Below are 11,482 nucleotides of genomic sequence, written 5' to 3'. Positions count from 1 at the left end.
GCAACTGTTATTGGAAGCACTGTAAGTTCTTGTGAATTCAAAGAAAAATAGGGTTTACTATATTGTTCAATTGTTATGGCGTCATGTGGTCTTGCAGTTTCGAATTGCCAATTCCGTCACAAGAAGAACTGATCGGAACGAACTGGTGCTAGAAGCACTAAGTAGTCTTGTAGATTCAAAGAGAACAATCAGGAAACCCGCCAATGCCAAAAATACTCAGATCAGTATAGGTATCCATCCACATCAGTCATGCAGTCTATTGTTATTAAATTTTCGCATCTTCTATTTGTGGAAATAAAGTTGATAACTAGGGTTTTTGAAATCGATTGAATTGTCATGGAGATCTGTAGACTGCTGTTTGGATTTGCGAATTCCGTTGATGGTTCAGAAGCAGAGGAAGATCCGATTCGAAGGAACTAGTTCTAGTAGCATTGTAACTGGTCGTATAGATGGAAAACTGAACACTATGGCGGTGGGAGAGATAAATTTCATATGGTTGTTTGAGGAATTTAGTGGAAAATCCATAACTTCCTCCATCTACGTGGTAATCAATTCGTTGGCAGCTTTCTCTTCTCCCACTCTGACAGCGCCTCCTTCTATTCTTCTCCTCCTGAACGCCACTTCCAAACTTCCTTTGTCTTAGTAAGTCTCCCAGACTCCCACACATACAAACATACGTTGACATACATGTTTATTGACTTATTGTACTTGACTGACGATAGCGCTTCCATGCCGTTCAATTACATGACTAATGCTTTGACTACATTACCCAGGTTAACTAGTGTTTTTTGTTTGGTGAACAACTAGGGTTTCGTTGGCAGGCAACCTGAGACATTCCAATTGTTGTTTATGCTCATAATCTTGTTTTTTTTCAATGTACTGTGCCACTTTGTTAGGGTTTTTGAATTGTTGTTTCTGATGCCTTGTGTATCATCCACGAGTTAAAAGTGTTTCGCCTTGCTTGATCGAAATAAGTAAGTATATAGAATTTTTTTATGCTGGAAGAAAACCTGACAAATGAAGATGGGTTAGTGGTGGCAGAAGGCCCATGGACTCCCTATGATAGATACAATTCGTATTTTCAATGTTGAAATACTGAACAGCGGACATCACCAAAACCGTGTCCTCTCTTCGAAAGGTATGCCCTACCAAATTCCCACATGAACAGTTCGTGATAAGTTTCTTCGAAAGTTAAAACATTGTCAGTCATGAAATCTGACAATGATTTCTAGGGTTTTACTTCATATGACTGTTAATTTGCCAAGAGTGCTGTGTGTGTAGTAAAATTGAGTCTGGTTGTTATTACAGCTTCTGTCGAGCCTCCACTATTCTTAGCATCCTCAGTTCATTGTGTTTTTAGAGCAGCCCGCAGACAACTTCTCTCATGGAGGGGCATAGAGGGGTCAGACTCGGCTTTCAAGTTGTCGATTCCAGCCACTATACCTGTTGTAAAAGACCTCTGTGGCCTAGACATGGTTGAGAGTTATTTGCAGTGGACAATGAGTAGGCAGTGAAGGAATTCTATGAGTTAGCTACATTGAGACGCAGGAGCTGTTATTGTTCATATAAAAAGGTAATCTATCCTATATGATAAATTGATAATTGTGTAAATTTTATTAGTTGCAGCTTATATCCATTTCAATTCTGAAGGAATAATGTTTCTTTGAATTCGATTTATACTAGAATGAGAAGAAGTATTCCTTGGGACGCATTATCTACAGGAACATTTTTTTGAGATTATATGTAGAGGTTGTTGAATACTTAGGTACAGAGACTGTCCAAAATCCAAATTACGTGGCACATTCATATGCTCCATTGCCATTCTTTTTTGGATCAGTATTGAACTGAGAAAAATAATTCAAAGCTTCTGGTGAGCCTACACGTTTGCCTTTTTTTCCCTTTCATTTTTTTGATTTTTTATTTCAAATGTCATTTTGATGATGTCTAAGTAAATAAAAATATTTCTGAGTCGCCATCAATAATGTTTGTTCTTAAATAAACAATGGATTATGTATCTTTCTCACACCATCCCTCAGTTTTAAATAATTGACAAGATAATGGAAATAGCAGGCTACTAGATTCCTAATTATCTATTGCAAGATCTGTCGTTATTGGTTATTTTGTTTCCTAAGAATTTCTCCGATTATTTTAGGAAACTAATAATTCAAGCATTGAATCATACTGTAATTTAAGTGAGTCCAATATAACTTTACTCTTGACGGAAATATTGATACAAGGGATATACTTTCTGGTTTTTTTAACACTAGGGAGATGTTTTATGGATTTAGGAGTTGGGAGGGTGATTTTGCAGATGACCCAAAGTTAAGGGGTCAACTATTAATTTTAGTATTTCAAGTTTCTAATATTGTAAAAAGTAAAATTTAAAGGAGTAGATTATTTAGAAAGGAAAAGTTAAAAAAGAGGGGTACACCAGTAATTTACCACAAAAGAATGCATTGAAAAATCACGAGCGCCGGCTTTGGAGTTTGGACTGTCGTCATTCATTGCAAAATATTCCCTGTGTGCACCTACCAAGCACCATTGAGTCAAAGCGCAATAAGTCTCCCCCGTCTCTTCCCGATTGTCTCCTTACAATTTGGATATGATTTCTTTATTTTCAATGACGCAGCCATCACAGTAACACAAGTGGTATTGATCCGCTTCACCTGCACTCCCCTCTCTCTCTGCGTCTCTTTTCGATTTGAAAATGATTTCTTACATTTCAATCAGCAGCCATCACAGTAACACAAGTAGTCGCGATTGAACCGTTTCTCCTGCTCTCCACTTTTTACTACGAAACAGATCGTAAAAGGATGAGAATGTACATTCAATGGGGGTCATTGTCGTACTGTTGCCTTTTGACCCTTTTAAGGGATGAGCCGAGAGTGGGGTGGTGGTCAGTTTCTGTTGATTGCATAGATGAAGTTGGAGACTGAAGCTACAAACGTTGGGAGTCTGGTATTTGCTGTTAATGGAGAGAGGTTTGAACTCTCCTCTGTTGACCCTTCTACAACTTTGATTGAGTTCTTGCGTTATCAGACTCGATTCAAGAGTGTCAAGCTTGGATGTGGTGAAGGTACTCTTTCTTTCTCTATCCGGATGGAAATATGGGCATGTTGCTTTGATATGAATGTATTGGGTGGGTGTGATCAGTTTGCTCCATGTTTTGCACTAATAGTGTTTGATGATTTGCCTGGGTTAACGGACTTTTTTTATTCATTTGAGGATGTGGATCTGCTTGTTCGTTACATGGTAGTTGTAGTTACCAAATTTTTTCAAAGCAGTTTCCTATATAGCTTAAATGATTACTTGAATCTTCGCTGCTTGACCGGATATTTGGTGGTGCCCATGTGTTTCATATCTCATCTTCTGTTGTACTTTATACAGTTCTCATCTTCTATGCTGCCTAAACAGAGGAGGATATGTAATTCAAACCTTAAATCTTGGACACCATGGTATAGAATCTAGCATAACAATTGCCTATGTTGACTCATAGGAATTCTCCTATAAGTACTCAAAATAAGGACTTAAAATAAGTACAACTTTTTGACCTTTGATTTAAGTGAAATGATTAGTGCGACCCACTGTTTTGGATCCCACATGTTTTAAATCAATGGTCAAAAAACAGTACTTATTTTATGTCCTTACTTTGAGTACTTATAGGAGAATTCCTCAAGCACCAAATCTGATGAGTGGGAAGTTTCTGTGTGAATGGAACTTGCGCATGGGTTAGTCAAGCAGATCTTGGCAGTTGTAGAAAATATTCAAATGAAAGTCCCAACACTAACATAATCTTCGACTTAGTGGCTGTGAATTCTTCAATTTTATGCCATAATAGAACTTATTATTTTTGGTTCTTTTCTTCCTAAATCTGATGAGTGGGAAGTTTCTGTGTGAATGGAACTTGCGCATGGGTTAGTCAAGCAGATCTTGGCAGTTGTAGAAAATATTCAAATGAAAGTCCCAACACTAACATAATCTTCGACTTAGTGGCTGTGAATTCTTCAATTTTATGCCATAATAGAACTGATTATTTTTGGTTCTTTTCTTCCTAAATTGCTATCCATTGTCTGACACTTGCTTGAAGTAGTCTGGCTTTCGCGTGATGGAATTGTATAGGAGTCTGAATTTCTACAACATAAAACACCTTCGTACATCATCTTAATGATTTATCAACGAGTTCTGATTATGCTTGCAGGTGGTTGTGGGGCGTGTGTGGTTCTGCTGTCCAAGTATGACCCCATACTAGAGCAAGTTGATGATTTTACAGTGACTTCATGCCTCACACTACTTTGCAGCGTGAATGGGTGTTCAATTACGACATCAGATGGCTTTGGAAATAGCAAAGATGGATTCCACCCCATTCATGAGAGGTTCAGTGGTTTTCATGCTTCTCAATGCGGCTTTTGTACACCTGGAATATGTGTTTCACTCTTTTCAGCCCTTGTCAATGCTGAAAAGACCAGTCTGCCTGATCCTTCTCCAGGATTCTCCAAACTGACAGCTTCTGAAGCCGAAGTGGCTACTGTTGGACATCTTTGTCGTTGTACAGGGTATCGAACCATTGCAGATGCTTGTAAAAGTTTTGCGGCTGATGTTGATATTGAAGATTTAGGATTGAACTCTTTTTGGAAGAAGGGAGACAGTAAAGAAGTAAGCATAAGTAGATTACCAGGATATGTTCGTAATAACAAAATTTCCACATTCCCTGAGTTTTTAAAGGGGGAAATAAGATCTGCTATGCGTTTGGATTCAAAAAAATATTCTTGGTACAATCCTGTCAGTGTTGATGAACTTCAGAGCCTACTAAAAACAGTTGCAGCTAAAAATGGAACCAGGGTAAAACTAGTAGTAGGTGATACGGGTAAGGGGTACTACAAGGAAACTGAACAATACGACGTATACATAAATCTTAGCTATTTACCTGAGCTCTCTGGGATTTGGAGGAATCAGAATGAGATTGAAATTGGAGCAGCTGTGACTATTTCTAAAGCTATTGAAGCTTTGAAGGAAGAAAACAATGCTGAAGTTCACTCAAAAGGTGAGACAGTATTCAAAAAACTTGCTGCCCATATGGAGAAAATCGCATCTAAATTCCTTCGTAATACAGCTAGTGTAGGGGGAAATTTGGTACTGGCACAAAGGAAAAGTTTTCCTTCTGATATAGCCACAGTTCTCCTTGCTGTAGATTCTTTGGTCAAAATAAAGACCGGTACGGGGCTTGAAAAGCTTTCATTGGAAGAATTTCTGGGACGGCCTCCATTGGATTCTGAAAGTGTACTTTTAAGTGTTACAGTCACAAATAGGAACTTGATGAACAATTCATCTTCCAAAACTGACGCCAAGTTGGTATTTGAAACCTATAGAGCTGCACCACGACCCCTTGGAAATGCATTGCCTTATTTAAATGCTGCTTTCCTTGCTGAAGTGTCTCGCTCTAAATCTGCCAATGGAATAATGTTGAACAATTGTCGTTTGGCCTTTGGTGCTTATGGGACTAAACATGCAATAAGAGCTAGAAAGGTTGAGGAATACTTAGATGGAAAAAAATTAACAGTTGGTGTTCTATATGAAGCCCTTATGTTAGTTAATGCTACAGTGAAACCTGAAGATGGTACGTCAAGTCCGGCATATAGGACAGGACTGGCTACTGGTTTTCTTTTTAGGTTCCTCAGCCTCTTAACAGAAACTGGTACTAATAGTTATGATGTTTGGTTGGATGGATATGATATTACTTCAATGTCTGAGGCAAAGCAGAATCATGAACATTTTGATCATGTGAAACCCCGAACTTTGTTCTCATCCGGGAAGCAGGTGTTTGAGGTTGGTGAAGAGTATCGACCTGTTGGTGAGCCAATCACAAAATCAGGAGCTGCCATTCAGGCATCTGGTTTGTATACTTCTCATACTCATCACAATTTTAATTATTTGGGAAAAATACAGGAATAATATGTTTCATCAGGAAATTTAAAGGTGTATCTATTTCTTTCTTCATCAGAAGGCATATTTGGAAAAACAGCTTGAACATATGATAATTTATCATGAGAAGTCCTCTGTTTCTATTGGTCAATAAAGTTTCCCATGTCACAATGGTTGCTGATTAACATTTAAGCTGAGTAACAGCAGTTGACTGACTTAAATCTTCTATGACTGGTGCTGAAAATTGTGTTTTTTATGACAAGGTGCTTGTTTTCTCTTTTTCTTTGAGATACCGTCAAAGCATTTCCTCGTGCATTTTTTTAAAATTTTCTGTGTTACCATCCCAATTTATGTAGGTGAGACCGTTTACGTGGATGACATTCCCTCTCCTCCAAATTGCCTATATGGAGCATTCATTTATAGTACAAAGCCTTTGGCACGGGTGAAGGGCGTAGAGTTCAAGTCTAAATCCATACCCAATGGAGTCATTGGACTAATTTCTTTCAAAGACATACCAGAAGCTGGGGAGAACATAGGTTCTCAATTCTTTTTTGGTATTGAACCTTTATTTGCTGATGAGATTACTCGGTGTGCTGGTCAAACTATCGCCATTGTGGTAATTTCTCTACCGGTCATTCTGTTGGTAATATTTGGTCCTCTGGTTTGAGGATGTTCACACCTATTAACATTACCATTGCCTTGGTCAAATGCACAATGTTCCGCTCTTCTTTTCTAACCTACCCTAAATCTGACTTTTTTAGGTTGCAGATACCCAGAAGCATGCAGATATGGCAGCAAAACTTGCAGTTGTTCATTATGATACAGAAAATTTAGAGGCACCTGTTTTATCTGTGGAGGATGCTGTTAAGATTTCTAGTTTTTTTGAGGTTCCTCCTATTGTTTACCCCAAACAGGTTGGAGATTTTTCAAAAGGGATGGCTGAAGGTGATCACAAGATCCTCTCTGCCAAGGTATTAGCCCCCTACCCCCATCGCACACACCACGAACATTCACAAAGAAGGAAAAGGGGTTAAAAAAAGAAAAGAAACAAAGGACAAAGAACATGATACTTTCTCTGGGAGCACCTAGAGCTTTTCATGAGTTTGTTTGTAAGAATCTTGGTTTGTGGTACTCATTTTTATCTAAAATCCAGATTATATTGGGATCACAATACTATTTCTATATGGAGACTCAAACTGCCCTTGCAATTCCTGATGAAGACAACTGCATGGTAGTTTACAGTTCAACTCAGTGCCCTGAATTAGGAGGCTCTACAATTTCAAGATGTCTAGGTATTCCTGAACATAATGTACGTGTCATCACCAGAAGAGTTGGAGGCGGCTTCGGTGGAAAGGCTATAAGATCCATGCATGTGAGTATCCAACTAGAAATTCTTGAAGTAATCACTTCTTCATTGCTGAGAGGTTTGACTTTGAGATTTCTACTCTTAATTGTTTACATGATGAAAAATGAGCTCGAATTGCTGCATTAAGAATGGATAATCACGGCATGGGCAAGCTTGTGATTACTGTACTGATATCCATCTCTGTAACTGTCCCAACAGGCTGTGACATATCGCAAATGGAGATCGATGTAACTTTTTTCTTATACATATAAATATCGATTCATTGTATTCTCTGTTTTATTTTGTTAGTACTAAGTCAGCATTTCTAATGTGATGTTTCAGGTTGCTACAGCATGTGCACTTGCTGCTCAGAAATTACACCAGCCTATCAGGATATATGTCAACCGCAAGACTGATATGATAATGGCAGGAGGAAGACATCCCATGGAAGTAACTTACAGTGTAGGGTTCAAATCTGATGGAAAGATTACAGCCTTACAGCTTGATATACTTATCAACGCTGGAATAGCTACAGATGTCAGTCCAGTTATGCCAAAAAATATAATCTGTTCCCTTAAACAGTATGACTGGGGTGCTTTGTCTTTTGATATAAAGGTATGCAAAACAAACTGCTCTTCTAAGTCAGCAATGCGGGCCCCTGGAGAGGTACAAGGTTCATTTATAGCTGAAGCTGTAATTGAACATGTAGCAGCTACCCTTTCCATGGACGTGGATTCTGTCAGACAAATAAATTTCCATACATACAATAGTCTTAATTTATTCTATGAGCATAGCTCAGGTGAATTTGTGGAATACACTTTAGCTTCAATCTGGGATAAATTGGAGATATCTTCAAGATTTAAAGAGCGATTCGACATGGCGAACGAGTTTAATAAGCACAACGTATGGCAGAAGAGAGGCATTTCACGGGTACCGTGTGTGATGGAAGTGCGTGTGGGACCAAGCCCCGGGAAAATGGGCATTCTACGCGATGGATCTATTGTTGTGGAAGTTGGAGGGGTTGAAATCGGCCAAGGGCTCTGGACAAAGGTAAAACAGATGGCTGCATATGCTCTTAGTTTAATCAAATGTGGTGGGAGTGAAGAACTCTTGGAGAAAGTAAGAGTCATACAATGCGATACCTTGAGTTTAATTCAAGGTGGTCTTACTGCTGGGAGCACAACATCTGAGGCAAGCTGTGAAGCTGTTAGATTGTGCTGTAAAATCTTGGTAGATAGACTATCCCCTCTTAATGAAAGATTGCAGCAGCAAATGGGTTCTATTAACTGGGAGATGCTTATTCAGCAGGTAGTTATCTTCAACATGGCATTCAATATCTAAATAACAGATAATGCCTCAATCTTGAAATCTATTATTGAACTCCCTTAAAATTACCGCTTTGTGCAGTAATCATTCTTCTGGGATGCAAGGATGAATAAATATTTAGAAGTATTAGATATCTATCCAAATTATAATTTTGGATTGGCCAACCATGAACATTTTTTTTTTGTGTAATCGGTCACCTTTTACTAATTACTTTAACATAAGTTTTGTTGTTTCTTTAATTATTATTTAGATTAGGGTGGATACTACAAGAAGAGTGTTAAAATTGTACTGACCAAAAAAAGATTGTTAAAATTGCATTATTATTTTAACGGTCTCGTTAATGAGATTAGGGCAGCTGTTAAGGGATTACTAACTTTTGCCAAGTATACAACATGAAAAATTAGGGTTTTTCAAATTCAAAACTCAAGCTAAAAGACAAGCTTTTTCAGGTATGTAGACCATTTTTTTTGCATACGGCAATGTGAATGGTAAAATCAAATTCTTTTATTAGGGATTTATTCAGATAGTATTTTTTACTTTATCTTTCTTTTGCATGCAATAAAATCCAGGCCTCTTTGCAAAATGTCAACCTGTCGGCAAGTTCTTACTTTGTTCCTGAACCGAGTTCCAGTAGCTACTTGAACTACGGCGCTGCTGTGAGTGAGGTAAGTTTTTCTGGAGCGGCTTTGTGCTGCCTGTGTTCATGCTTGACGAGAGACTGAACTAGTTTCTTGCACTTAATCTGGGATTTATGTTGGATTATCTATTCAAATTTGCAAGATCTAATCGATTAGCAATGATGTTGCAGGTTGAGGTAAATCTTCTAACTGGGGAAACTACAATTTTGCGTTCAGATATCATCTATGACTGTGGAAAAAGTCTCAACCCTGCTGTGGACTTAGGACAGGTTAGTCAATTACATTCTACATTCAAAGTGCATACAAACTTACCTTTGCTCGAGGACTCGTTTAACTTATCAGGAATCATCTCCATTCTTCTGCTTATATGCCTTTTGAGTTGGCATGCTGTTTTTTCTCTTCATTTAACTTCTCTCTTTCTTCAAAGAGGAGGGAATCTGTCCCCTTCACCCTTCTTAAACTTTACTTCGTGATATATACAGCAGAACCTGGTTGATTGCAGCCTTTCTCATTGCATCAGCTTTTCTTTCTATGGTCCAACCTTGTAGTTTCTTTATTTTGAGAGTCCGCAATTTAACAATTAAAAGCTGATTTTTGCAGATTGAGGGAGCATTTGTTCAAGGAATTGGATTTTTTATGTTTGAAGAATACCTGGCAAATGAAGATGGATTAGTGGTGGTAGAAGGCCCATTGACGTATAAAATCCCAACAATTGACACCATACCTAGACAGTTCAATGTTGAAGTCCTGAATAGCGGACATCACCAAAATCACGTTCTCTCTTCAAAAGGTATGTCAAACTTCATCTGAAAACATTTATATATAGGCCCCATAAAACTCTCTGTGTCCCTATTTTCTAACATGTACTACCTCTCTTGACTAGAAAGTATATTGTGCTACTAAAAATACCTAAACTGTATTACAGGACTCTCTACCTGACAGTCTTGACACATTTTATTGGCAAACTGTTGGCTGAAATAAATGTGTTCTCTGAGATAATCACTCTAGTTCCTTATGCTCCTTTCCCTCTAATCCCTTTAATATAACGTCTTGAAACTTGTAATAATGACTTGTGTCATATTCTCCCAAGGACTCAAAAACATTTTGGCAATCCCTTTTACTTTCCATAGACTCCATGGATGGGGCAACGTTTCATTACTATCATCATTTCACCCCCCTCATTCACCAGAGTGTTTTCTAGAGCTGTTTGTTTCCTTCTGGACCCTCTCAACATGAAAATTTTCTCTTAGTAGCTCAAAGCTAGCATGCTTGGCTAGTTACGAGCTCACATGATAATGTATGGGTCTTGCAGATTTTTACTTGTTAAGAGTGAATGTTCATTGTCAAATTGAATCTGATTATGTACAGCTTCTGGAGAGCCACCACTACTCCTAGCGACCTCAGTTCATTGTGCCACAAGAGCAGCTATTAAAGAAGCTCGCAGACAACTTTTCTCATGGAAGGGCATCGAGAGGACAGAGACAGCCTTCCAGTTACCAATCCCTGCCACCATGCCTGTTGTAAAAGAGCTCTGTGGGCTGGACATGGTGGAGAGTTACTTGCAGTGGAAAATGAAAAAGGAAGGGATCCTGTAATTGACTTGGCGAACGTATATATAGTTGTTGGTTGTGCAAAGGTCACAGTGAAGACTAAAAGGCTAAAACGTGAAGTGCATTTTGACTTTTGACACAAACGGTTGCTTGTGTAAGGGATAGACCACTATATTTAACTTTCATGAAAAATGTGCCCGGTTCTCAAAAGATTTCCAGCGGAGGAATTCCTCTAGCGGAATGGAGATGTTTTGTTGCCTAAACCACCTCCATTGGCCTATCCTCTGCGGCTCAAGCAATTGACCGGGCAAGGTCTCATATAAGGCAAAAGTAAAATTCGTTAGTATGTGTCCTTTTTCTTTACAAAAAAAGGGTTTAATATGTCGTTTTTTTGTTACACAAAACGGTAAGATGTGTTGTCTTTGACATAAAAAACGGTGGGTCTTCGTTGATCGTACAAAAAAGTAAACAAACTCTAAAGAATTTATGTTTATATCATGATCATTTTTAATTAATGACAACGTTATTTTCGAGATGTTGAAGTTTATATTTATTCCTATAATCTTTCGGTAACTTCTATGACTTTTTAATTAAATTGATCTTGCTTTGCAATTTTTTTTTGCATTTAAATTCTACTTTTTTGTTCTTTGGAGAACTATGGTGTAGATTTAATATTTTCTAATTGAATATATACATATATATTA

General features: G+C 38.1%; 2 protein-coding genes across 3 annotated transcripts; both read left to right on the top strand.

Annotated features, from left to right (window-relative positions):
* Positions 1-379: 379 nt before the first annotated feature.
* Positions 380-2,869, top strand: LOC119991552 (indole-3-acetaldehyde oxidase-like). The gene is made up of 5 exons (XM_038837898.1): positions 380-472; positions 514-642; positions 1,033-1,138; positions 1,309-1,573; positions 2,734-2,869. The coding sequence occupies exons 1-4, from the start codon at positions 380-382 to the stop codon at positions 1,512-1,514; spliced, it is 534 nt and encodes a 177-aa protein (XP_038693826.1). The 3' UTR covers positions 1,515-1,573; positions 2,734-2,869.
* On the top strand, positions 2,514-11,222 carry LOC119990738 (indole-3-acetaldehyde oxidase-like). Of its 2 annotated transcripts, none has more exons than XM_038836814.1 (10): positions 2,514-3,076; positions 4,199-5,890; positions 6,276-6,562; positions 6,681-6,890; positions 7,073-7,291; positions 7,607-8,572; positions 9,160-9,255; positions 9,399-9,497; positions 9,829-10,018; positions 10,597-11,222. In XM_038836814.1, exons 1-10 carry the CDS (start codon positions 2,920-2,922, stop codon positions 10,821-10,823), a joined length of 4,143 nt encoding a protein of 1,380 aa, XP_038692742.1. In that variant the 5' UTR covers positions 2,514-2,919; the 3' UTR covers positions 10,824-11,222. The 2 variants fall into 2 exon arrangements, with proteins under 2 accessions (XP_038692742.1, XP_038692743.1); XM_038836815.1 differs by having other exon boundaries at positions 2,515-3,076; positions 6,276-6,535.
* The last annotated feature ends 260 nt before the right edge of the window (positions 11,223-11,482 follow it).

This window comes from Tripterygium wilfordii, chromosome 22 (genome assembly GCF_013401445.1).
Source record: "Tripterygium wilfordii isolate XIE 37 chromosome 22, ASM1340144v1, whole genome shotgun sequence".
Classification (NCBI taxonomy): domain Eukaryota; kingdom Viridiplantae; phylum Streptophyta; class Magnoliopsida; order Celastrales; family Celastraceae; genus Tripterygium; species Tripterygium wilfordii.
Note: the sequence above shows the minus strand (reverse complement) of the source record. Positions and strands in the feature narration are given on the sequence as shown.

Excerpts from the sequence above, each read along its gene's own strand:
- LOC119991552 (XM_038837898.1), top strand. The coding sequence starts at position 380 with ATGGTTCAGAAGCAGAGGAAGATCCGATTCGAAGGAACTAGTTCTAGT. Across the intron at positions 643-1,032 it reads TCCAAACTTCCTTTGTCTTA|TGGTGGCAGAAGGCCCATGG; the intron begins GTAAGTCTCCCA and ends AAGATGGGTTAG. Across the intron at positions 1,139-1,308 it reads CCGTGTCCTCTCTTCGAAAG|CTTCTGTCGAGCCTCCACTA; the intron begins GTATGCCCTACC and ends TTGTTATTACAG.
- LOC119990738 (XM_038836814.1), top strand. The coding sequence starts at position 2,920 with ATGAAGTTGGAGACTGAAGCTACAAACGTTGGGAGTCTGGTATTTGCT. Across the intron at positions 5,891-6,275 it reads AGCTGCCATTCAGGCATCTG|GTGAGACCGTTTACGTGGAT; the intron begins GTTTGTATACTT and ends CAATTTATGTAG. Across the intron at positions 9,256-9,398 it reads ACGGCGCTGCTGTGAGTGAG|GTTGAGGTAAATCTTCTAAC; the intron begins GTAAGTTTTTCT and ends ATGATGTTGCAG.